Source organism: Sminthopsis crassicaudata, chromosome 1 (assembly GCF_048593235.1).
Source record: "Sminthopsis crassicaudata isolate SCR6 chromosome 1, ASM4859323v1, whole genome shotgun sequence".
Classification (NCBI taxonomy): Eukaryota; Metazoa; Chordata; class Mammalia; order Dasyuromorphia; family Dasyuridae; genus Sminthopsis; species Sminthopsis crassicaudata.
In genome coordinates, this window is record NC_133617.1 from 274,796,819 (window position 1) to 274,820,633 (window position 23,815).

General features: G+C 38.7%; 1 protein-coding gene across 8 annotated transcripts in view; it reads right to left on the reverse strand.

Annotated features, from left to right (window-relative positions):
- The window catches only part of PPP1R42 (protein phosphatase 1 regulatory subunit 42), a 55,110-nt gene that overhangs the window by 23,874 nt on the left and 7,421 nt on the right, over positions 1–23,815 (reverse strand). For all 8 annotated transcript variants that reach the window (XM_074278818.1, XM_074278813.1, XM_074278814.1 and 5 more), the window contains exons 4-6: positions 21,133–21,271; positions 5,064–5,180; positions 108–225 (exon numbers count right to left, since the gene is read on the reverse strand). In XM_074278818.1, the coding sequence (XP_074134919.1) occupies positions 108–225; positions 5,064–5,180; positions 21,133–21,271 (374 nt within the window). The remainder of the gene's footprint in view (positions 1–107; positions 226–5,063; positions 5,181–21,132; positions 21,272–23,815) is intronic.

Sequence of the window (23,815 nt, forward strand, 5' to 3'; positions counted from 1 at the left end):
CATGTTCATAACTATATAGGAAAGCTGATAAACTATTGAACTAACAAGCTTCAAAATTTGCTTATTTTTTAAAGAAAATGTTGTGTGTGTAATATAAATTATTTTACCTAGAGAGTTGGACATCACGATCAATCTGTCCCTGTATTTTGGCTTGAGACAGACAGGATTTCCATTCAGATCCATTTTCCATAATTTGGGCAACCTGTTCAATAAAAGCTCCAAATCCTGTTATTATAAAAGGAGAAGGATATGGCATTCTATTACTACCAAAATTACATTAGTGACTAGTGTCCTAATATATTCTTTTTATTTATTTTAATATATTGTATCATATTTTAAATACTTGCATTTAATATATAATTCTATATCAATTTTATTTTAATATTTCAATTCTAAAAAGGGAATAAAATAAAGTCATTTACTATTAAGACACCAAAAGTTTTTATTGTCCCAAAAGCTCATCTCTCTGTTATAACATGCAATATGTTATAACAACTACTTTTATATTGTTTTTGAAAGTATACAAAATACTTTCCTTATGACAACTCTCTGAAGTAGACAGGACAAATATTTATCATCTCTATCTTATGAGGAAATCTAGGCTCTGAGAAATTAAATGATTTTCCTATGCTCTCATATCTGGTGAATTTGAGATAAGTTAAGAAGCTGGACCTCCTGACTCTAAGTTCAATACTTTATGTTAAACTGCTTATTGATACTTTCTTTCTGATACTGTTCAGCTATCAATCATGAAATACCATTTATGGTTCAGTTATTTTAGCTGTGTCCTACTTTTCGTGGCCTCATTTGGGGTTTTCTTGGTAAAGATACTTTAATGGGACTGTGTTCTTCCTGAAGTGGATATTTCCTCCAACAATACAGATTGCCATCTGACTGGGTCTGCATGTTCTGGGTGATTCTTGTCCCTGCTTACTAAAGAGTGCCCACTAGACATGATAGGGGCTTTTCCAAGTTATCCCACTTATCCTTTGCTTTTGTCACGTGATCAGTGCATTTTTTTTTTGGATTACACATTGTTTTGATGCTATTCTTTATTCCAGTTCTTCCTTAAAGTTCCATTGTTATCCATGTGTGATTCAACAAATGTGATTTGCAAAGCACCTTACACAGAATAGAAATATGAGGTTGTGAATGTGATAAAGATAATTTTAGAGGAGGAGACTGCTGCTCAGAGTGATTCAGGGCTTAACCCTCAGTGGTACAGCCCCATCCAGGCTCAAATCCAATTTTTATAAGTCCAGGCTCATTCTTCAGAGTGGCTTTCTATCGTGCATTAACTGCTATTTCTGTTTCCTAACCTAAGTTCATTCCTTGGCCTTCAAGGTCTAATAGCTTTTAATGAATCTTCCCTCCCTTAGCCTCCTTTTCAGCCCCATTGTTTTTTTTTTTTATTTGAATAACTCATGTATAATCAATTAAAAGCATCAAATAATGGGTAATAATGGGTAAATAATGGGTAATAATGAGTGTCTATTTCACTTCAAATAGGCAGGGCAAATTGTCCATGTTTCCATATCAAGCTGTGCCTGTTTATTTTTTTATAATAGCTTTTTATTTTCTAAATACATGCAAAGATAGTTTTCAACATTCACCCTTGCAAAATCTTGTGTTCCAAATTTTCTCCCTTTCCCCCACCTGCTTCTCTTATACAGCAAATAATCCAATTATGTTAAACATGTGCAATTCTTATGAACATATTTCTACATTTACCATGTTTCAGCCTCATTCTTTATGCTAACCAAGACTACTGTCCATGTATTACCTTCTATTTCTTTTTTGTTTTGTTCTGCTCCCTCTTTCATGTCAAAATCTTTTTAACAAGCTGTTTTAGCAAGGTTCTTCCTTTCCCCTTTCCCACCTCCAAATTAATCCTTCAATGGAAGCTTCAATGGAAATCTTCCTTCTCATCCAAAAACATTTATTAGAAGTATCAAATATTGGAACTTTGGCTTGATCTGCATTAAATCATATTGTTAAGATTTTTATCCTCTGTAATTTGGATCAAAAGGATAAAAGAGAAAATGTAAAACATTAAGGAAAGGATAAAAATCTGATGAATAATGAATTAGATTTTGTCCTCTCAAAAAAATTTGACCTGCCTTAGAAAAAATTTTTTTAAATTGAGGAAAGCCTCAGCCTTATATATTATTTTATTCCCTCTCTGATTTCACAACTAGGCACTTGTATGTTTGTCAGGACACATCTGTTTGATTCTGAGTAACAGCTATAAAGACTTCATTACCTCACATATTTTACATATAAGTTATATTCCATTATCCTTAGATTGCAAACTTTTTTCTCCAAAAACAAGAAGAGTGCATTATATTTTTGGACAATGTTGAAGACAATATACTCATGTCTAAAAATTAGCTAATAATAGCAAATTAAAATATATACAGACAACCTGTGATTACCAAAACAGGCCTTTAGATTTTTGTTAACTTTTAGTCATTTGATAAATGAACCTGAAAATATTTCCTCCAATGTATATTTATCCAAGACTATACTAACCCTGTGCTGAAATATGATTGTACTTTGGATATCTTCTTGTTCCTTGCTTTTCTGTCTTAAATAAAACGTTTTCAGTTTCAAGACTTTCAATAAGCTATACTAAAGGGACCAGACACTTTTCTAAGCAGTCGGTTTGATAAATGATCATGTCATGCTATCACTTAGAGGTCTGCTGCAAAATACTGAAGAGCAAATTATATTTCACATGCAGGAGTGAGTGCCTTAGTGCCTCTGTAGACATCTGCAGCAAGGGCAATCGAATTCTGCACAATTAAGGATGGCCCTTTATAACCTGTATTTGACCAATTTGTTCTCATCTTTATTGGAAATGTCTAGCTCCACTGCCCTAACTGTATCAACACACAGCAATTTGTCACTACTGTGACTGCCTGTCATAATCTTCCTGAGAAAATCTATAATTTCCCCCTTGTTCCTGACTAAATTGTGAAGAGTGTAGATTCATCTTTTGGACAATATTCTTGCAATAATCAATAATGAGCAAAGGCCGAAATAAATTGAGACCTCTAAAAACATGACAGGCTTAGAGCAGTCTATTTGTTTGTGTTCTATAAATCAAATATTTAGTTTGGTGGATAAACATGCTAATTTTCTTATTTCTACCATTTATTCTAAAGATAATATGTCACACAATAATATAATGACTATAAAGTCAATAAAATAAGTTCAATAAAACAACAAAAATCCTAATGTGGAATAAACTTGTAATTTATTTAAATTATATTGAGTTATTAAACTTTGTGGGCATAAAATATTAACATTTTTCCCATTGTAAGGTTTTTTTTTTTTTACTAAAACTGCCTAGATCAATTGATTAAAATAATTAGGCAAATATAATTCTAGACCTAATGTAGATTTTTTTTTAGCCTAAGTTACTCTGATCAAATTATCTGAAAAATATCCAAATTCTCACTTTTTATTGTATAAAAATATTTGTTTTATATACAAATAAAAGTTTAGTAAAATTAAACATAAAAATCCAAAGTTAATTGCTTCAACCAAAATTATATATTGTCATTAATCTGCAGTTCCCTAGATGGATCATTTAACTTTTTTGGATTCATTTGTCAGAATGAAGTGCTCACTGAATTAGGAAAATCCCAAAGTGTCATCCAGTTTTATGAGATATTCTAGGTCATAGAGGAGGCAATTATTTCTAAGAACATCCTATTGCTAAAGTCAAAACCATTACTTTCTCCACTCATTAATTCTAAAAGGTTAGTTAAATCAAGAATAGGAAACACAACTAGATATGAACCACTGGTAAAGGTTTTATTAGTATAAAAACCTCTTTGCATTGGCATGACAAATATACTGTTTTCAAATCAGCATTTTGGAGGACAGAAGTAATTTTAGAAACACGAGTTCAAATTTTGCCTCCCATACTTAATGGTTGCATAAGCCCGAGTAAGTTACTGACCTCTAGTTGCCTCAGTTTCCTTATCTGTAAAATGAGGTAATAATATCACTTACCTCTCAGAAGTATAATGATGAGATAACATATGAAAAATATATTAGCCTTATATATTAGCTAGTGCTATTTATTTTCATATTTAGACAGACTCATCTCTACAATGCCTCTACTGAATCTGTGAATGAACATATTTAAGTCTGTTTTGCAGTGGCCTACAGACAAGGCTCTATATGGACAGGCATCCAGGATGATTAGTTTTGCTACTTTGTGCATCTTTATTATCCTTGAATTAGAATCTTATATAGCTTGGCAGGACTAAGTATGCCAAAGTCATGCAGATATAAGTACATTTATTGATTCCTTTTCACACAAATCCATTTACCATCATGTAGACAAGATCTGACTATATTCATGACTACAAAGGGAAGATCAGCCACATTACATTGAGATAATGTGCTTAAAAACTTCATAACCTATGAAGTATATATGCAGTGTACTCATATGTGCTACATAATGGGAACAGAACGTGACTCTCCAGGTTGTCATTTGTAAGTGATAGATTGCCTAGAAAACCAATTGGGGGACATTAGGTAAAACACTCATTTTTTATAACCTCCACAACAAAAACATACCTAAACACCATAAAAGTAATTCTATAGCAACATTAACCAGACAATTGATATTGACTACAATATCAGTTTTTTTTTAGAAATACAACAGATCTGAAACAAAAAAAATCTATCACATAATTTTGACTGAAGCAACTAAATATCACAAATAACTCTTAAAATTCTTTATCTTTGACAATAGGGTTACCATCACCTAGATATTTTGATTAAATTTTCTAAACAGCTCTTGTTTCAATGACACTAAATAAAACAGCCTGTCAACATGGTAACAATGAAGCATGATAATGATTACTTTTTTCTTTTAAAAAAAAAAGATTCTGAGGAGGAGGGAACAGATTTGAGGAAAAATGCTAATAAGTCTTCACACTCATTTTATAGTAAGCTTAAGAGTTACCTGATAGGTTTTTAAAGTAGAAAACTCCATAACTAATTAAAAATAAGAAAATTTCTACCAAAATTCCCCTTAATACCTTCACATGAAGAAGTTGGTTGTCAACTGCTATAAGCTGAGTGAGGTTCTCCAATGTTTCTAAGTCTTTTATTTCATCAATATTGTTGTTGCTGATATTTAATACAGAGAGAGAATTCTGTAAGAAAATTAATCAGATCAAATATATGTTAGAAAAGTACCTATTTGAATATCACTTATGATAACTTTTAAATGACCAGTCTTCCTGGAACATAAATTCTAAATCATTCATATGATTTATTTTCTTTATTTTTTTTAGTACTTCAACAGTCTATAATTTTGTTGGTGTAAGCATTCTTCCACTGATTTCCTATGACTTATTGAGCTTTCACTAAAATTCCTAACCTTGTCACCAGTTTGAGGATGACTCTCTCTGAACCTGGTTAAGCTACTTCTTGGACAACCAAGATACACGTCCCCTACTCTGCTGGGAGTGTGTGAGGTGTTCAAGAAGACTACTACCTCTAGTGTGAGAGCCTGCTGAATCTTTTTCAGGGCTGTTCATCTATTTTTGTTCATCTATTTTGTCACCTGGGTCTCCCAAAAAGCTATAGCACACACAGCAGCCACCTCTCAGTAAACTGTTTTGGTGGCTAAACTAGGTTGAGAGTGACCAACAGTCCTCAAACCCATTGGTAAGTTAAAGGGATGTCTACTCTAAGCATCTGGAGACCTCCATGGGGGAATGAGAACAATTTGTACCAATGGTGGAAGCAGTTGAGAGCTTGGTCAGACATAAAAAAATGCCGAGGTTATCTACTTTTTGTCCTGACACTGGATTTTGATGACTCTAGAGGAAAGAATAAGGCTAATTTGTGCGACTCTTCTTCACTTAAATCTGATTTACAAGCAAGTCAAGAGATCATACCAATCTCTTTAGAAAACGAAGAGCAAACAAAAACTCTCATTCTGATGTCCTTTTGGTTTGAGGGAAACTAACTTGACTGACAGGCTTCAGGAACCCAGGGTCACCCTTAAGCCACAAGGAGGCATCAAACACAGACTTTTGTAGCTTTATTTAAGTTTATTATGTAGACAAAATGAAATGTTATATTTTTTTTGCTATGTGTAAGGAGAGAATCTTAAGTGTTGGAAAGGATTTTAGTGATCATCTAGTCTAACTGGTTCATTTTAAAGATGAGCTGAAAATTAAGACAACTTTGAGGTATCTCTTCATACCTCTAAGATGACAGGAAAAGATGATAAATGTTGAAGGGGATGCACGTTGGTGCAGTTGTGAACTGATTCAACCATACAGGAGAGCAATATGGAACTATGCCCAAAGGGCTATCAAACTGTGCATAGCTTTGATCCAGTGGTTTCTGTAAGGACCCACATATGCAAAAATGTTTGCAGCAGCCCTTTGTGTAGTGGCAAGGAAGTGGAAACTGAGTGGATGCCCATCAATTGGAGAATGTCTGAATAAGTTATGGTATATGAATGCTGTAGAATATCATTGTTCTATAAGAAATGATCAGCAGGATGATTTCAGAAAGTCCTGGAGAGACTTACATGAACTGATGCTAAGTGAAGTGAGTAGAACCAACAAAATATTGTACACAGCAACAAAATTATGTGATGATTAACTGTGAAGGATGTGGCTCTTTTCAAAAATGAGAATTCAGGTCACTTCAGTAGACTTGTGATGCAAAGAGGCATCACATATAGAGAAAGGACTATGGGGTCCTAGTGTGAATCAAAACATGGTATTTTCACCATTTGCTTTTTTCTCTTATATTTCCCCCCTTTTGATCTGATTTTTTTTTGTGTAACATGATAAATGTGTAATATGTTTAGATGAGTTGCACATATTTACCCTGTATTGTATTACTTGCTGTCTAGGAGGAGGTAAGGAAGGAAGAAAACTATGGAATACACGATTTTGCAAGGGTGAATGCTGAAAACTATTTTTGCACATATTTTGAAAAATAAAAAAGCTATACTTTTTGGTTTTTTCTCACTTTTCCCCCTTTTTGATCTGATTTTTATTGTGCAGCATGATAATTATGGAGATGTGTATATAAGTAGTATACATGTTTAACATATTGGATTGCTGTTTAGAAGAGGGAGGAGGTGAAAAAGGTGGGAGAGAAAATGTGGAACGCAAGGTTTTGCAAGAGTGAATGTTGAAAACTATCTTTGCTGCAGAAAAAGCATTTGATAAAATCCAACATCCATTCCTACTAAAAATGCTTGAGAGTATAGGAATAAATGGACTATTCCTTAAAATAATAACAAGCATATATTTAAAACCGTCAGTAAACATCATATGTAATGGTGATAAACTAGAACCTTTCCCTGTAAGATCAGGAGTGAAACAAGGTTGCCCACTATCACCATTACTATTCAATATAGTACTAGAAACTCTAGCCTCGGCAATGAGAGCCCAGAAAGAGATTCAAGGAATTAGAGTAGGAAATGAGGAAACCAAATTAGCACTCTTTGCAGATGACATGATGGTGTACTTAGAGAACCCCAAAGACTCTGCTAAAAAGCTATTAGAAATAATTCAAAATTTTAGCAAAGTTGAAGGATACAAAATAAATCCACATAAATCCTCAGCATTTTTATACATTACCAACACAATCCAACAGCAAGAGATACAAAGAGAAATTCCATTCAAAATAATGGTCGATAGTATAAAATATTTGGGAATATATCTACCAAAGGAGAGTCAGGAATTATATGAGCAAAATTACAAAACACTTGCCACAAAAATAAAGTCAGATTTAAATAATTGGAAAGACATTCAGTGCTCTTGGATAGGCCGAGCGAATATAATCAAGATGACAATACTCCCTAAACGAATCTATTTATTTAGTGCTATACCAATCAGACTCCCAAGAAACTATTTTAATGACCTAGAAAAAATAACAACAGAATTCATATGGAACAACAAAAGGTTGAGATTTTCAAGGGAAGTAATGAAAAAAAAATTAAATGAAGGTGGTCTAGCTGTACCTGATCTAGAACTGTATTATAAAGCAACACTCACCAAAACCATTTGGTATTGGATAAGAAATAGACTAGTTGGTCAGTGGCATAGGTTAGGTTCACAGGGCAAGATAGTGAATAAAAATAGCAATCTAGTGATTGACAAACCCAAAGATCCCAACTTTTGGGATAAGAATTCATTATTTGACAAAAACTGCTGGGAAAACTGGAAATTAGTATGGCAGAAACTAGGCATGGACCCACATTTAACACCACATACTAAGATAAGATCAAAATGGGTCCAAGATTTAGGCATAAAGAACGAAATCATAAATAAATTGGAGAAACATGGGATGGTTTACCTCTCAGACTTGTGGAGGAGGAAGGAGTTTGTGTCCAAGGGAGAACTAGAGACCATTATTGATCACAAAATAGAAAATTTTGATTACACCAAATTAAAAAGTTTCTGCACAAACAAAACTAATGCAAACAAGATTAGAAGGGAAGAAACAAATTGGGAAAATATTTTTACAGTTAAAGGTTCTGATAAAGGCCTCATCTCCAAAATATACAGAGAATTGACTTTAATTTATAAGAAATCAAGCCATTCTCCAATTGATAAATGGTCAAAGGATATGAATAGACAATTTTCAGATGATGAAATTAAAACTATTTCCACTCATATGAAAGAATGTTCCAAATCACTATTGATCAGAGAAATGCAAATTAAGACAACTCTGAGATATCATTAGATATCTGACACCTGTCAGATTGTCTAAGATGACAGGAACAAATAATGATGAATGTTGGAGGGGATGTGGGAAAACTGGGACACTGATGCATTGTTGGTGGAGTTGTGAAAGAATCCAACCATTCTGGAGAGCAATCTGGAATTATGCCCAAAAAGTTATCAAACTGTGCATACCCTTTGACCTAGCAGTGCTACTACTGGGCTTATATCCCAAGGAAATACTAAAGAAGGGAAAGGGACCTGCATGTGCCAAAATGTTTGTGGCAGCCCTTTTCATAGTGGCTAGAAGCTGGAAAAGAATGGAGAATGGTTGGGTAAATTATGGTATATGAATGTTATGGAATATTATTGTTCTGTAAGGAGGAATATAGAGAAGCTTGGAGAGACTTACATCAACTGATGCTGAGTGAAACGAGCAGAACTAGGGGATCATTATACACTTCAACAATGATACTGTATGAGGATGTATTCTGATGGAAGTGGATATCTCCAACATAGAGAAGAGCTAATCCAATTCCAATTGATCAATGATGGACAGAATCAGCTACATCCAGAAAAGGAATACTGGGAAATGAGTGTAAACTGTGAGCATTGTTTTTTTTTTTGTTTTTGTTTTTTGTTTTTGTTTTGTTTCTCTTCCCAGATTATTTTTACCTTGCGAATACAATCCTTCCTTTGCAACAACAACAACAACAACAAAATTTGGTTCTGCACATATATATTGTACCTAGGATATACTATAAGATATTTAATATGTATGGGAATGCCTGCCATCTAGGGGAGGGGGTGGAGGGAAGGAGGGGAAAAACTCGGAACAGAAGGGAGTACAAGGGATAATGTTGTAAAAAAAAATTTACTGTCAAAGAAAATGTTATAATTATAAAAATTAATAAGAAACAAAATAAAATTAAAAAAGAAAACTCTTTGCATATATTTTGAAAATAAAAAGCTATTTTTAAAAAGTTATTATAAAAAATAAAAATGAGCTGAGCAAGAGCTGTGGGGTGATGTACTCAAGATTACACAACTCTGGTGTCCTTACTCCCAGGCCAAAGCTCATCCCATTATCCCACTATTGTATACCAGGTGACTTCAGAAATTAGGATAGAGAACCTTGGTGTGTCTGTCTGCAATGTCTCCAAATAAATCCCAATATCCTCTTCAGTGTTGTCTAAAGTCTTTTTTCTTTGTGATAGAATCTAGGCCATAGTTAAGTAGCTAATACATATCCAATATTCTTGAAATCTCTACAAATATCAAATCAAATCTGTTGCCATACTCTTGGTTCTGATGACAGGACAATCTCTTTGAGTTAATTCTCCTGATGTCTAGCACTAGTATTTCAAAATGGCAGGCATTTAAAATTCTGGCTTAGTCAGCTAGATAATTAATTGCCTACAGAAGTTAAAGATAATGGGTACATATAAAAATCAGTCTTTTCAGGTAAGATCAGAATTTTTATAAGAGGAATGATGCCAAGAAAGACACAGAGAATAGGAGTGTACCAATGCAAACTCTGCCTACCTTATAAGTTTGTCTCAGGCTATTTCTGTTTCCAATATTTATATTTAATTTGGAAGAGAAAAGAAACAGTTGAAATACAAAGAAGGGTAAAAGATTTGTTCTATTATAATGAACACATATGATAATGGAAACTAGAGAAAACATTCACCTTAATTTAAGTAAGTGGAAATATGGGGACCAAGAATTTGGATATTTACATAAGAAGAGAGAAAAGAAGCTTTGTAAGGAAGAAATAAAAAAGGATTTTTTTTGTCATTTCTAGTTCTTTGCACAGTACTCTTCCAAATATTCATAGGATATTGGGACTATTATTCTTGTTTCACTTTCAAGCCAGCTTGTATATGTGTTTGAGTAGCAGTTGAGATATCAAAATATGATGTAATAAAAAATATTGAATTACACCATTTGAAAAATCTGGGTTTCTAAATTGTCATATAATTTAAGCAAAGAGCAATGATATTTGGGAAGAGAATAAGGTGGAGGAGAAAGAGAAGAAGGAAATAGAGAATAAAAAGGAGCAGAAAGAGGAAGAAGAGGTGGAGCAGGAGGAAGTAGCGTAAGGAATTGGCACATCTCAACAAAAAACTTACTCTCTAAAAAGGAATGCTATTTAAAGGATTAAAATGCAGGATGAAAAACATTTTATTTGTGTGATAACTTGAGTTCCCTAATCATTTATGCATCTTTGAAGCATAGGATCAGTACTTCTGTAGAATAATTCTCTTTGTGAAGAGAAGTGGCAAGTGATACTATATGATTTAACCACTTCATGTCAAAAAAAGCTTACAAAAGTTTTTAACATTTGATTTTATTATTTTGTGTTTCTTTTAAATGCTTCAAAGGGTACTGAAGTGTATTATTATAATTTAAATAATTCATCTAAGTTTCCAAAGTTGACGATAAGCAAAAGAATGAAGAAGCAAGTAGGAAAATGTTTTAAAACTAAGATCCTCATGGGACATAGCAACAACAAGATTATACTAAATAGGGGACCCCGAAACTCAATGAGTTTCAAGACTGAGCCAAACCCACCTAGATAACAAGGATGAAACTGTTTGTCCCTCAGGGCAGGGTCCCTCACTGAGGCAGAGTTGAAGGAGATTTTCTCCCTTAAGGATTTTTAGAGTTTCAGGATCCCTTCTTCAATACTATGATTAATTCACATGGCTATAGCTTTCTCTAATAATGAGATGATTCAGATCAACTTCAATGATTTTGTGATGAAGAGAACCATCTACACCCCGAGAAAGGACTGTGGGAACTGAGTGTGGATCACAATATAGCATTTTCACTCCTATTGTTTGCTTGCATTTTATTTTTTTCTCATTTTTCCCTTTTTGATCTGATTTTTTCTTGTGCAGCAAGATAATTGTATAAATATGTATGCATATTTATTTCTACCATGTTTAACATATATTGGACTACTTGCTATCTAGGGGAGGGAGTGGGGGAAGGAAGGGATATTGAAACACAAGGTTTTGCAAAGATTAATGTTGAAAAATTATCCATGCACATGTTTTGAAAATAAAAAGCTTTAAAAAAATAAAGTAGTGGATCATCACAAAAAAACTAAGATCCTATAAACATTTACTAATATAAAAAAATCTCAGCTGCATACTCTTAACAAAACCATTATAAATGGATATTTATTTAGCGCTAAGGTTTGCAAGAGTTTTATACACATTATCTTATGTAAGACTGAGAAATTGAGGGTGAAACAGATTGCAAATGTGGATAATTGTAACAGTATTAGGGAAGTTCATAAGAGGGGAAGTTTTTGGAGGATGTTGATTTTGAGGTGAGAGCAAGAGAGAGCGAAAGTGAGAGAGTGTGTTATAGTGAGCAAGAAAGTGTGTGCAAGCTAGCAATAGAACATGCGAGAGAGAGCAAGAAAGTACATGCAAGAGAGTGAGAGAGTGTGTGATAGCAAGCAACAGAGCATGTGAGAGCGAGCAAGAGAGAAAATGAGAGAGACAGAGCGACAGAGAGAGGAGTGAGCGAGAGAGAATGAGTGAGCAAAAACAAGAGCGAGAGAACAAGAGAAACAGAGCAAGAGAGAGAGTGAGAGTGCTAGAGAGAACAAGAGAGAGAGAGTGGGAGAGAGTGAGAGAGATCCAGAAAGAGCAAGAGAGAGCGAGTGAGCATGCAATAGCGAGCCAGAAAGTGTGCACAAGCGAGCGAGAGAGCATACAATAGCGAGTGAGAAAGTGCACGAGAGCAAGCAAAAGAGTATGTGAGAGCAGCATAAGTGAGCAAGTGAGAGTGAGAGAGAGAGAGTGAGAGAGACCGAGTGACAGAGAAAGAGAGCAGTGAGCAAGAATGAGAGAACGAGCAAGAACAAGAATGAGAGAGCCAGAGAAACAGAGCAAGAGAGCAAGCGAGGGAGCGAGAGAGAGAGAGAGAGAAAGAGAGAGAGAGGGAGAGCAAGAAAGTGTGTGCAAGTGAGTGACAGAGCATGCGAGAGTGAGCAAGAAAGTGTGTGCAAGCGAGCGAGAGCACACAAAAGCGAGCAAGAGTGCGAGAAAGAGCGAGAGAGTGAGCAAGTGAGAGAGAGTGAGTGAGAGAGAGTGTGAGAGAGACAGAGCAACAGAGAAGGAGAGGAGAGAGTGAGCGAGAATGAGAGAGTGAGCAAGAACAAGAGTGAGAGAGCAAGAGAAACAGCAAAAAGAGAGAGAATGGGAGAGAGAGAGAGAGTGAGAGCCAGAAAGAGTGAGAGAGAGCAAGAGAATGTGTGATAGCAAGCAAGAAAGCACGTGCAAGAGAATGAGAGAGCATGTGATAGGGAGCAAGAAAGTGTGCGTGAGCAAGAAAGTGCATGAAAGCGAGCAAGAGAGCGTGCGATAGCAAGCAAGAAAGTGTGCACAAGTGAGAGAGAAAGTGCACGAGAGTGAGTGAGAAAGCACACAAGAGCAAGCAAGAAAGCGTGCGAGAGTGAGCAAGAAAATGAGAAAGTGAGAGAGCGAGCCAGAGAATGAAAGAGCGAGCAAGAACAAGAGTGAGAGAACAAGAGAAACAGAACAAGAGAGCAAGTTAGAGAGCTAGAGAGAGAGAGCAAGAGAGTAGGAGAGAACGAGAGAGTGAGAGAGAAAGGTAGAAAGAGCATGCTCAAGTGAGCGAGAGAGCGTGCAATAGCGAGCAAGAAAGCATGCTCAAGTGAGCAAGAGAGCATGAGAGTGAGAAAGCATGTGAGAGTGAGCAAGAGAGCATGCAAGAGCTAGCGAGAGAGTGAGCAAATGAGAAAGAGGGAACAAGAGAGATTGAGAGAGACAGAGCAAGAGATAGAGAAAGGAGTGAGCAAGAGAGAATGAGAGAGCGAGCAAGAACAAGAGAGAGAGAGCAAGAGAAACAGAGCAAGAGAGCGAGCGAGAGAGCTAGAGAGTGCGAGAGAGAGAGAGAGAGAGAGAGGGAGAGAGCCAGAGAGAGTGAAAGAGAGTGAGCAAGAGAGTGTGTGATAGTGAGCAAGAAAGCATGCACAAGCAAGTGAGAGAGTGCGATAGTGAGCAAGGAAGCATGTGAAGGTGAGCAACAGCGCATGCAATAATGAGCAAGGAAGCATGCACAAGCGAGTGAGAGAGTGCGATAGTGAGCGAGAAAGTGCCTGAGAGGGAGCAAAAGAGCATGCTAGAGTGAGCAAGAGAGAGAGAGGAGTGAGAGAGACTGAGAGAGCAAGCAAGAACAAAAGTGAGAGAGCAAGAGAAACAGAGCAAGAAAGAGAGCGAGAGCACTAGAGAGAGAGAGCAAGAGAGAGGGTGGGAGAGAGCGAGAGAGAGAGCTAGAAAGAACGAGAGAGAGTGAGAGAGAGTGAGAGAGTATGCGATATCAAGCAAGAAAGCATGTGCAAGTGAGGGAGTGTGAGATAGCGAGCAACGAAGCATGCAGAAGCGAGTGAAGCATGCAAAAGCAAGCGAGAAAGTGCACGAGAGCAAGCAAGGGAGCATGCGAGAGCAAGCAAGAGAGCGAGCAAGTGAAAGCGAGTGAGAGAGCGTGCCATAGTGAGCAAGAAAGTGTGCGCAAGTGAGTGAGAGAATGCATGAGAGCAAGCAAGAAAGAGCTAGAGAGTGAGCGAGGGAGAACAAGAGAGAGAGTGAGAGGGACAGAGTGACAGAGAGAGAGGAGAGAGTGAGAATGAGAGAGTGAGCAAGAACAAGAGAAAGCAAGAGAAACATTGAGAGAGAGAGAGAGCTAGAGAGAGAAAGCAAGAGAGAGAGAGAGTGGGAGAGAGCAAGAGAGTGAGAGAGAGCTAGATTGAGAGAGAGCAAGAGAGTGTGCAATAGCAAGCAAGAAAGCATGCACAAGTAAGTGAGAGTGTGCAATAGCAAGCAAGAAAGCATGCGCAAGTAAGTGAGAGAGTGCAATAGTGAGTGAGAAAGCGTGCGATAGCGAGCAAGAAAGCATGTGCAAGTGAGCCAGAAAGTGCATGAGAGTGAGAGAGAGAGCATGTGATAGTGAGCAAGAAAGCGTGTGCAAGCAAGAGAGAGTGCACGAGAGCAAGTGAGAAAGCGCACAAGTGAACAAGTATGCGAGAGTGAGTGAGAGTGAGAAAGTGAGAGCAAGAGCTAAAGAATGAGAGAGCAAGCAAGAACAAGAGCGAGAGAGCAAGAGAAACAAAGGAAAAGAGCAAGTGAGAGAGCTAGAGAGAGCAAGAGAGAGTGGGAGAGAGCGAGAGAGCAAGAGACGTAGAGAGAGAGAGAGCTAGAGAGAGTGTGTGAGGTGCAATAGCAAGCAAGAAATTGTGCTCAAATGAGTGAGCATGTGCAAGCGAGCAAGAGAGTGTGCAAAAGCGAATGAGAGAGCATGTGAACGCAAGCAAGAATGTGTGCGAGCGAGAAAGCGCATGAGATTGAGTCAGAAAGCACATGAGAGCGAGTAAGAAAGTGTGCTAGAGTGAGCAAGTGCAAGAGAGCGAGCGAGAGACAATGAGAGAGTGAGCAAGAACAAGAGCGAAAGAGGAAGAGAGAGAGAGTGGGAGAGAGTGAGAGAGACAGTGAGAGAGAGAGAGAGCCAGAGAGAACAAGAGAGCGTGTGATAGGGAGTAAGAAAGTGTGTGCAAGTGAGTGAGAGAGCATGCACAAGCAAGCGAGAAAGCATGCGCAAGTGAGAGAGCATAAGAGAGCAAGCTAGAAAGAGTGCAAGAGTGAGCAAGAGAGTGAGCAAGTGAGAGAGAGTGAGCGAGAGAGAGAGTGAGAGAGATAAAGCAACAGAGAGGAGTGAATGAGAAAGAATGAGAGAGAGAGCAAGAACAAGAGTGAGGGAGCAAGAAAAACAGAGCAAGAGGGCAAATGAGAAAGCTAGAGAAAGAGAGAGCAAGAGAGAGAGAGAGTGGAAGAGAGTGTGAGAGAGAGCGAGCAAAAGAGCATGCGCAAGCAAGCAATAAAGTGTGCACAAGCAAGAAAGCATGTACAAGCGAGTGAGAAAGCACACAAGAGCGAGTGAGAGAGCATGTGATAGTGAGCAAGAAAGCACACACAAGAGAGCAAGAAAGTGTGTGAGAGCGAGTGAGAGATTAAGCAAGTGCAAGAGCGAGTGAGAGACAATAAGAGAGCGAGCAAGAGCAAGAGTGAGAGAGCAAGAGCAACAGAGCAAGAGAGCGAGAGAGCTAGAAAGAGAACTAGAGAGTGCCAAAAAGAGTGAAAGAGCGAACAAGACAGCATGCAATAGTGAGCAAGAAAGAGTGCACAAGTGAGCAAGAAAGCATGCACAAGCGAGCGAGAAAGTGTGCACAAGCAATAAAGCACACAAGAGGGAGTGAGTGGGTGATAGCAACCAAGAAAGTGCGAAAGAGTGCACAAGCGAGTGAGAAAGTGCACAAGAGCGAGCAAGAAAGTGTGCGACAGTGAGCAAGAGATTAAGCAAGTGTAAGCAAGAGCCAGAGCAAGCAAGAGACAATGTGAGAGCGAGCAAGAACAAGAGTGAGAGAGCAAGAGCAACAGAGCAAGAAAGCGAGTGAGAAAACTAGAGAGAGAGAGCCAGAGAGAGAGAGAGAGCCAGAGAGAGAGAGAGCCAGAGAGAGCGAAAGAGCATTCAATAGTGAGCAAGAAAGTGTGCACAAGCAAGTGAGAAAGTGCACAAGAGTGAGCGAGAGAATGTGCGATAGTGAGCAAGAAAACACGCTCAAGTGAGAAAGAAAGTATGTGCAAGCGAGTGAGAGATTAAGCAACTGTGAGAGCGAGCGAGAGACAATGAGAGAGCAAGCAAGAGTGAGAAAGCAAGAGCAACAGAGCTAGAGAGCAACAGAGCTAGAGAGAGAGCAAGAGAGAGAGTGGGAGAGAGTGAGAGACAGCGAGCAAGAGAGCATGCGATAGTGAGCAAGAAAGCGTGCACAAGGGAGCAAGAAAGCATGCGCAAGGGAGAAAGAAAGCATGCACAAGCGAGCAAGAAAGTGTGCACAAGTGAGCTAGAAAGCGTGCACAAGCAAGCGAGAAAGCGCACAAGAGCGAACGAGAGAGCATGCGATAGCAAGCAAGAAAGCATGTGCAAGCGAGTGAGAAAGCATTTGCAAGCAAGCGAGAAAGCATGCACAAGTGAGGGAGAAAGTGTGCACAAGCGAGTGAGAAAGCACACAAGAGCGAGCAAGAGAGCGTGCGATAGTGACCAAAAAAGCACACACAAGTGAGAAAACTCACGACAGTGAGCGAGAGATTAAGCAAGTGCGAGAGCGAGTAAGAGACAATGAGAGAGTGAGCAAGAACAAGAGTTAGAGAGCAAGAGCAACAGAGCAAGAGAGCGAGAGAGAACACTAGAGAGCAAGAGAAAGTTGGAGAGAGTGAGAAAGAGAGAGCCAAAGAGAGTGAGAGCGAGCAACAGAGCATGTGATAATGAGCAAAAAAGTGTGCGCAAATGAGGGAGAAAGCGTGCACAAGCAAGCGAGAAAGCATGAGCGAGAGATTAAGCAAGTGCAAGCAAGTGCCAGAGTGAGGAAGAGACAATGAGAGAGCGAGCAAGAACAAGAGTGAGAGAGAGCAACAGAGCAAGAGAGCTAGAAAGAGAGTGGGAGGGAGCGAGACAGTGAGTGAGAGAGAGAGAGGCAGAAAGAGCGAGAGAGCATGCAATAGCAAACAAGGAATTGTGCACAAGTGAGCAAGAGAGGGTGTGCAAGCAAGAAAGCGTGCACAAGTGAGTGAAAAAGAGTGCACAAGAAAGTGTGTGCAAGTGAGCAAGAAAGCATGCACAAGCAAGCAAGAAAGTGTGCACAAGCGAGCAAGAAAGCGGGCACAAGTGAGCAAGAAAGCATGCACAAGCGAGTGAGAAAAAGCATGAGAGCGAGTGAGAGATTAAGCAAGTGCGAGAGCAAGAGACGAGCGAGCAAGAACAAGAGAGCAAGAGCAACAGAGCAAGAGAGAGAGCTAGAGAGAGAGCTAGAGAGAGAGCAAGAGAGAGAGTGAGTGGGAAAGAGAGAGAAAGCCAAAGAGAATGATAGAGAGCGAGCAAGAAAGTGTGTGCAAGCAAGCAAGAAAGCGTACACAAGCGAGCAAGAAAGCGTACACAAGCGAGCAAGAAAGCACGCACAAGCAAGCAAGAAAGCACACGAGAGCGAGTGAGAGATTAAGCAAATGCGAAAGTGAGCGAGAGACAATGAGAGAGTGAGAAAGAGTAAGAGTGAGAGAGCAAGACCAACAGAGCAAGAGAGTGAGAGAGCTAGAGAGAGTGGGAGAGAGTGAGAGAGCTAAAGAGAGTGAGAGAGAGCAAGAGTAACAGAGCAAGAGAGCAAGAGAGAGAGCTAGAGAGAGAGCAAGAGAGAGAGTGGGAGAGAAAGAGCCAAAGAGAGTGATAGAGAGCGAGCAAGAGAGCAGGCGATGGCGAGCAAGAAAGCGTGCACAAGCGAGTGAGAAAGCGTGCACTAGCAAGCGAGAAAGTGCACAAGAGCAAGCGAGTATGCACAAGCGAGCAAGAAAGCTTGCACAAGCAAGCAAGAAAGCATGCAGAAGTGAGCAAGAGAGCCCACAAGAGACAGCAAGAAACATGCACAAGTGAGCAAGAGAGCGTGCAATAGTGAGCAAGAAAGCATGCACAAGCTAGTGAGAAAGTACACAAGAATGAGCAAGAGAGCATGCAATAGTGAGCAAGAAAGCACATGCAAACGAGCAAGAAAGCTTGTGCAAGCAAGCAAGAAAGCGAACACAAGTGAGTGAGAAAGTGTGCACAAGTGAGCGAGAAAGCACACAAGAGCAAGCAAGAGAGCGTGTGACAGCGAGCAAGAAAGCACACACAAGCAAGCAAGAAAACACAGAAGAGCAAGCAAAAGATTAAGCAAGTGCAAGAGTGAGAGACAGAGAGCAAGCAAGAACAAGAGAGAGCAAGAGCAACAGAGTAAGAGAGCAAGAGAGAGAGCGAGAGAGAGAGTAAAAGAGAGAGAGTGGGAGAGAGTGAGAGAGCCAAAGAGAGTGAGAGAATGAGCAAGAGAGCATGTGATTGCTAGCAAGAAAGTGTGTGCTAGTGAGCGAGAAAGCATGCACAGGTGAGAGAGAAAGTGCACAAGCGAGTGAGAAAGCACACAAGAGCAAGCGAGTGTGCGATAGCGAGCAAGAAAGCGTGCACAAACGAGCGAGAGAGCGTGCAATAGCAAGCAAGAAAGCATGTGTAAACGAGCGAGAGTGTGCAATAGTGAGCAAAAAAGTGTGCACAAGTAAGTGAGAGAGTGTGCAATAATGAGCAAGAAAGTGCGCAAGCGAGTGAGAGAGTGCGCGAGAGAGTGAGCAAGTGTGGGAGAGCAAGAGAGAGAGAGAGAGTGGAAGAGAGTGAGAGAGACAGTGAGAGAGAGAAAGAGCCAGAGAGAGTGAGAGAGAGCGAGAGCGTGCAATAGCAAGCAAGAAAGACATGCAAGCAAGTTAGAGTGTGTGTGATATCAAGTGCGAAAGCATGTGCAAGTGAGCAAGAAAGCATGCGCTAGTGAGAGAGCATGCGATGGCAAGCAAGAAAGCACCCAAGAGCGAGCAAGAAAATGTGTGAGAGTGAGAGAGAGTGTGAGCAAGTGAGAGACAGCGAGAGAGTGAGAGAAACAGAGCGACAGAGAGAGGAGTGATCGAGAATGAGAGAGCGACCAAGAACAAGAGCGAGAGCGCAAGAGAAAACGAGCAAGAGAGCGAGCGAGAGAGTTAGAGAGAGAGAGCAAGAGAGAGAGTTTGAGAGAACTAGAGAGAGTGAGAGAGAGCCAGAGAGAGTGAGAGAGAGCAAGTGAGAGAGCGTGTGATAGCAAGCAAGAAAGTGTGCAAAAGTGAACAAGAAAGTGCACGAGAGAGAGCAAGAGAGCATGCAAGTGCAAGCGAGAGAAATGAGCAAGTGAGAGAGAGAGACAGAGAGACAGAGACAGAGAGAGAGACAGAGAGAGGAGTGAGCGAGAGACAATGAAAGAGCAAGCAAGAACCAGAGTGAGAGAGCAAGAGAAACAGAGCAAGAGAAAGAGCGAGAGAGCTAGAGAGAGAAAGAGAGTGGGAGAGAGCGAGAGAGTGAGAGAGAACCAGAGAAAGTGAGAGAGAGCAAGAGAGTGTGCAATAGCAAGCAAGAAAGCACACACAAGCGAGTGAGAGAGCGTGCAATAGTGAGTGAGAAAGCACGCAAAAGTGAGCAAGAGAGCATGTGAGAGAGAGCGAGTGAGAGCAACAGAGAGAGAGGAGTGAGTGAGAGAGAATGAGAGAGCGAGCAAGAAGAGTGAGAGAGGAAGACAGCCAGAGAGAGCCAGACAGAGAGAGCGAGAGAGCATGTGATAGCGAGTGAGAACAAGAGCAAGAGAGCAAGAGGGAGTGAGCAAGAGAGAGTGAGAGAGCTAAAGAGAGCGAAACAGAGTGAGAGAGCAAGAGTAAAAGAGAGTGAGAGAGCGAGAGTGAGTGAGAGTGAAAGAGAGAGAGAGCGCGAAAGAGAGAGTGAAAGTGAGAGTGAGAGAGCGCAAGAGTGAAAGTGAGAAGAGAGCGAAAGAGAGTGAGAGTGAAAGTGAGAGAAATAGTGAGAGTGAAAGTGAGAGAGATAGTGAGAGAGAGAGAGAGAGAGAGAGAGAGAGAGAGAGAGAGAGAGAGAGAGAGAGAGAGAGAGAGAGAGAGAGAGAGAGACAGGGAGGGAGGGAGGGAGAGAGGGAGGGAGGGAGGGGCAGGCTAAATGGTCTTCCTGCTTTAAGTTATTCCTCCAATCCAATCTCTATAAAGACCCCTATTCAATAAATTCCAGTGGTTTTTGTTACCTCCAGCAATCCTCTTCCTGTGTTTTGCTTTTAAAGTCCTTCATAGTCTGGTTCTTTCCAGCCTTTTTAATCTTACACCTTACTCCTTCTTCCCCCCTCTCCACAAACAATTAATATCTTTGCTGTTGCTTGAACAAGTCAGTAAATTCCCCAGTTTTGTGCATTTTTACTCACAAGGTTTACATAGCTAGTAAATGTCTGGGGTCATATTTGAATTCAGGTCCTCCATCCAGGACTGGTATGCTATCCATTGAACCACCTAACTGCCCTCTATATTTATATCCACTTACACACACATACATACACACACACACACACACACACACACACACACACACACACACACACACACACACACACACACAACGTTTTTAAGGCAGCTAGGTAGCATAATGGATATAGCATTAGATATGAAGTCAGGAAGACCTGCGTTCAAATAGTCTCAGCCACTAGCTGTGTGATCCTTGTTTGCCTCAGTATTCTTGATTGGAAATTGAATACCTTTCAGGATTGTTGTGAAACTCAAATGAGATCTTTGCAAAATTTAAAGTGCTATATAAATATAAATTTTCTGTATGTTAATTTTTAATGTATGCAATGTCAATCTATTATCTTCTACTAATCCCTTGACTGACTTGAAATATTATTTCAATCACCAAATTGCTTTGTCAGGAAAGTAAGAAAGAGCCTTACTGCCAAGGACTGAAGAGTTCTTGGATCAAAAAGAAGCTTTTCACCAAGGGGAAGCTTTTGACTTTCAACATGTAGCTCTCTGAGCTCTCCTAGTCCTTCTAAAGACTCCACTACAGCAATGTAGTTGCCACCCAGATACCTGCAGAAGAAAATAAAAATATACATTTTGAAAATATAATTCTCTGGAAACTAGTGTTGAAAATTGTTGATGAAAATTCCAAATAAATTTCCGACAGCATTCATTTTATCTTCCAGTTTGAATATTCTATCATTATACAAATATTTAGAGTTAATACTCATAATCTTAGTCATAAGGACCTCATGACATCTTTTATAGTGTCTTCTACCTTTGTCCTTTTGGAATTTTCTTCATTTATTTGGAACGGGTACCTTTAAAAAGTCAACATCTCTTTTAGGTAACTTGTCTCAAGGTCTAATACCTTTTCCAGACTGTAAGTTGTTTTTTAAAACCTTAACCCATGTTGTACTCCTTACAACTTTAGTTTTCTTCTTACAGTTAAGGATTCAGCATGGTTATAGTTAAGGGTTCAGCCAAGTGGGTTAATATTTGCCTCTTTTCTAGAAAATTCAAATACTAAATCAGATTAGATTCTTCTTTTATTCATTCAGTACATACTTTATATGGTAGAAATTTTTTTTTTCTAGTTGCATGTCATTATTCAGAGAAATCCTTCCAGCTCATCTAATTAACAGCCATAGGAATGGCATGGCCTTCTCCAAATATTTTTGAACCTAGAACTTATCTAATGTATCTATTTTTCCAAATGAAAACGTAAGAGTCATGTTACAAGGTTAGTGTGACCTGAACAACTGGCCCAAAATATTAAGTTGAAATGTTCATATTAGTTACTAAAATCTAGCTTCCCAAAAGTCTATCAAATTGTGCACATTTTTTCCAGCAGTATTTCTAATGGCTCTAAATACTAAAGAGATCATAAAAAAGGGAAAAGGATGCACATGAATAAAAATGTTTGGAGCAATTTTTTTGTAGTGGCAAGGGAACTGGAAACTAAGTGCTTGCCCATCAGTTGGGGAATGGCTGAATAAGTTATGGTATATAAATGTGATGGAATATTATTATTTTATAAGAAACATTTAGCAGAATGATTTCAGAAAGGCCTGGAGAGACTGACATGAACTGATGCTAAGTGAAGTGAGTAGAATCAAAAGAACTTGTATACAGCAACAAGATTATGTGATGATCAACTCTGATGGACTTGGCTCTTTTCTTTCTCATGGTTTTTCCCTTTTGTTTTGATTTTTTTTTTCACAACATGACTAATAATGAAATGTTTACATGCATATGTGTACATGTATATGTATAACTGCTTGCTGTCTTGGGGAAGAGAAAGGTAAAGGAAGGGAAGGAGAAAAAATATGGAACTCAAAACTTTTACAAAAATTTTACAAAAATGAATGTTGAAAACTATTTTTACATGTAATGTTGGGGGTGGGGTGGAGTGGAGTAATCCTTCCATTAAGCTGCCTTCTTTGTAATTCTCCTTTCCCTGCAGAGTGAAATGTATTTCACTAGTCAAGTTTGTGTGTGTTTGTATTCTTCCCTTTTTTTGACCAGTTCAAATGAGTGTGAGGTTCAAGTTATTAGCACCACCCCAACCCACCTTCCATCTTTGTCCATATCTAATTATGTGAGATAAAATTTCCCTAATGGACCTTTCCCTTCTTCAGCTGTCCCTACCCTTAGCTCCAGTGTTTTCCTCTTCTCTTCTTTCCATTTTTTCTCTTAAGATCATCAAGTCATTCTCAAATTAAGAGCATCCTTTGACCTAATACTAATAATAATACTAATATATAACACTAATATATAATACATAATAATAATAATAATAATAATAGGCATAAATCCCAAAAGAGATTTTTAAAAAAGGCCCCATATATACAAAAACATTTATAGCAGCTCTTTTCTCAGAGCAAAGAATTGGAAATTGAGACGAAGAATTGGGGAATAAATTGTGGTATGTGATTATGAAGGAATATTATTGTTCTATAAAAAATGATGAGAGAGAAGCTAAATGGTGTAGTGAATAAAGCACCAGCCATAAAATCAGAAGGCCATGAGTTAAAATCTTGCCTCAGACACTCAACACTTAGTAGCTATGTGACCCTGGGCAAATCACTTAACCCCAACTGCCTAAGAAAGAAAGAAAAACTCCGAAAGTCCTTCAGGAGCTCAAGCAAAGTAAAATATACTGTACATAAAGCAACAGCAATATTGTGGGATAATCAGCTATGAATGACTTTGCTATTTCTGGCAATACAGTGATCCAAGACTACTCTGAAGAACTTATGATGAAAAATACTATTCATAACCAGGGAAGGCACTGATTGTGTCTGAATATAGAATGAAGCATAATTTTTTTAAACTTTATTTTTTCTTAAGAGTTTTTTTTTTTTTTTTTTGAGGGAGGATATCTGTTTTCTTTTGCAACTTTTATGTTATAACTTCACATGTGTCTTCTCAATGGGGAGATTGGGGAGGAAGGGAGAGAATCTGGAAATTAAAGTTTTAAAAACAAATGTTAAAAACAATTTTTAAATTGTCTTACAGGTAACTGGGGAAAAGAAAAATATTACATTTTTAAAAAGGGAAAAAAGATCATCAAGCCATAATAGAACCATTTCTAGACCTAGCCTAATTGGA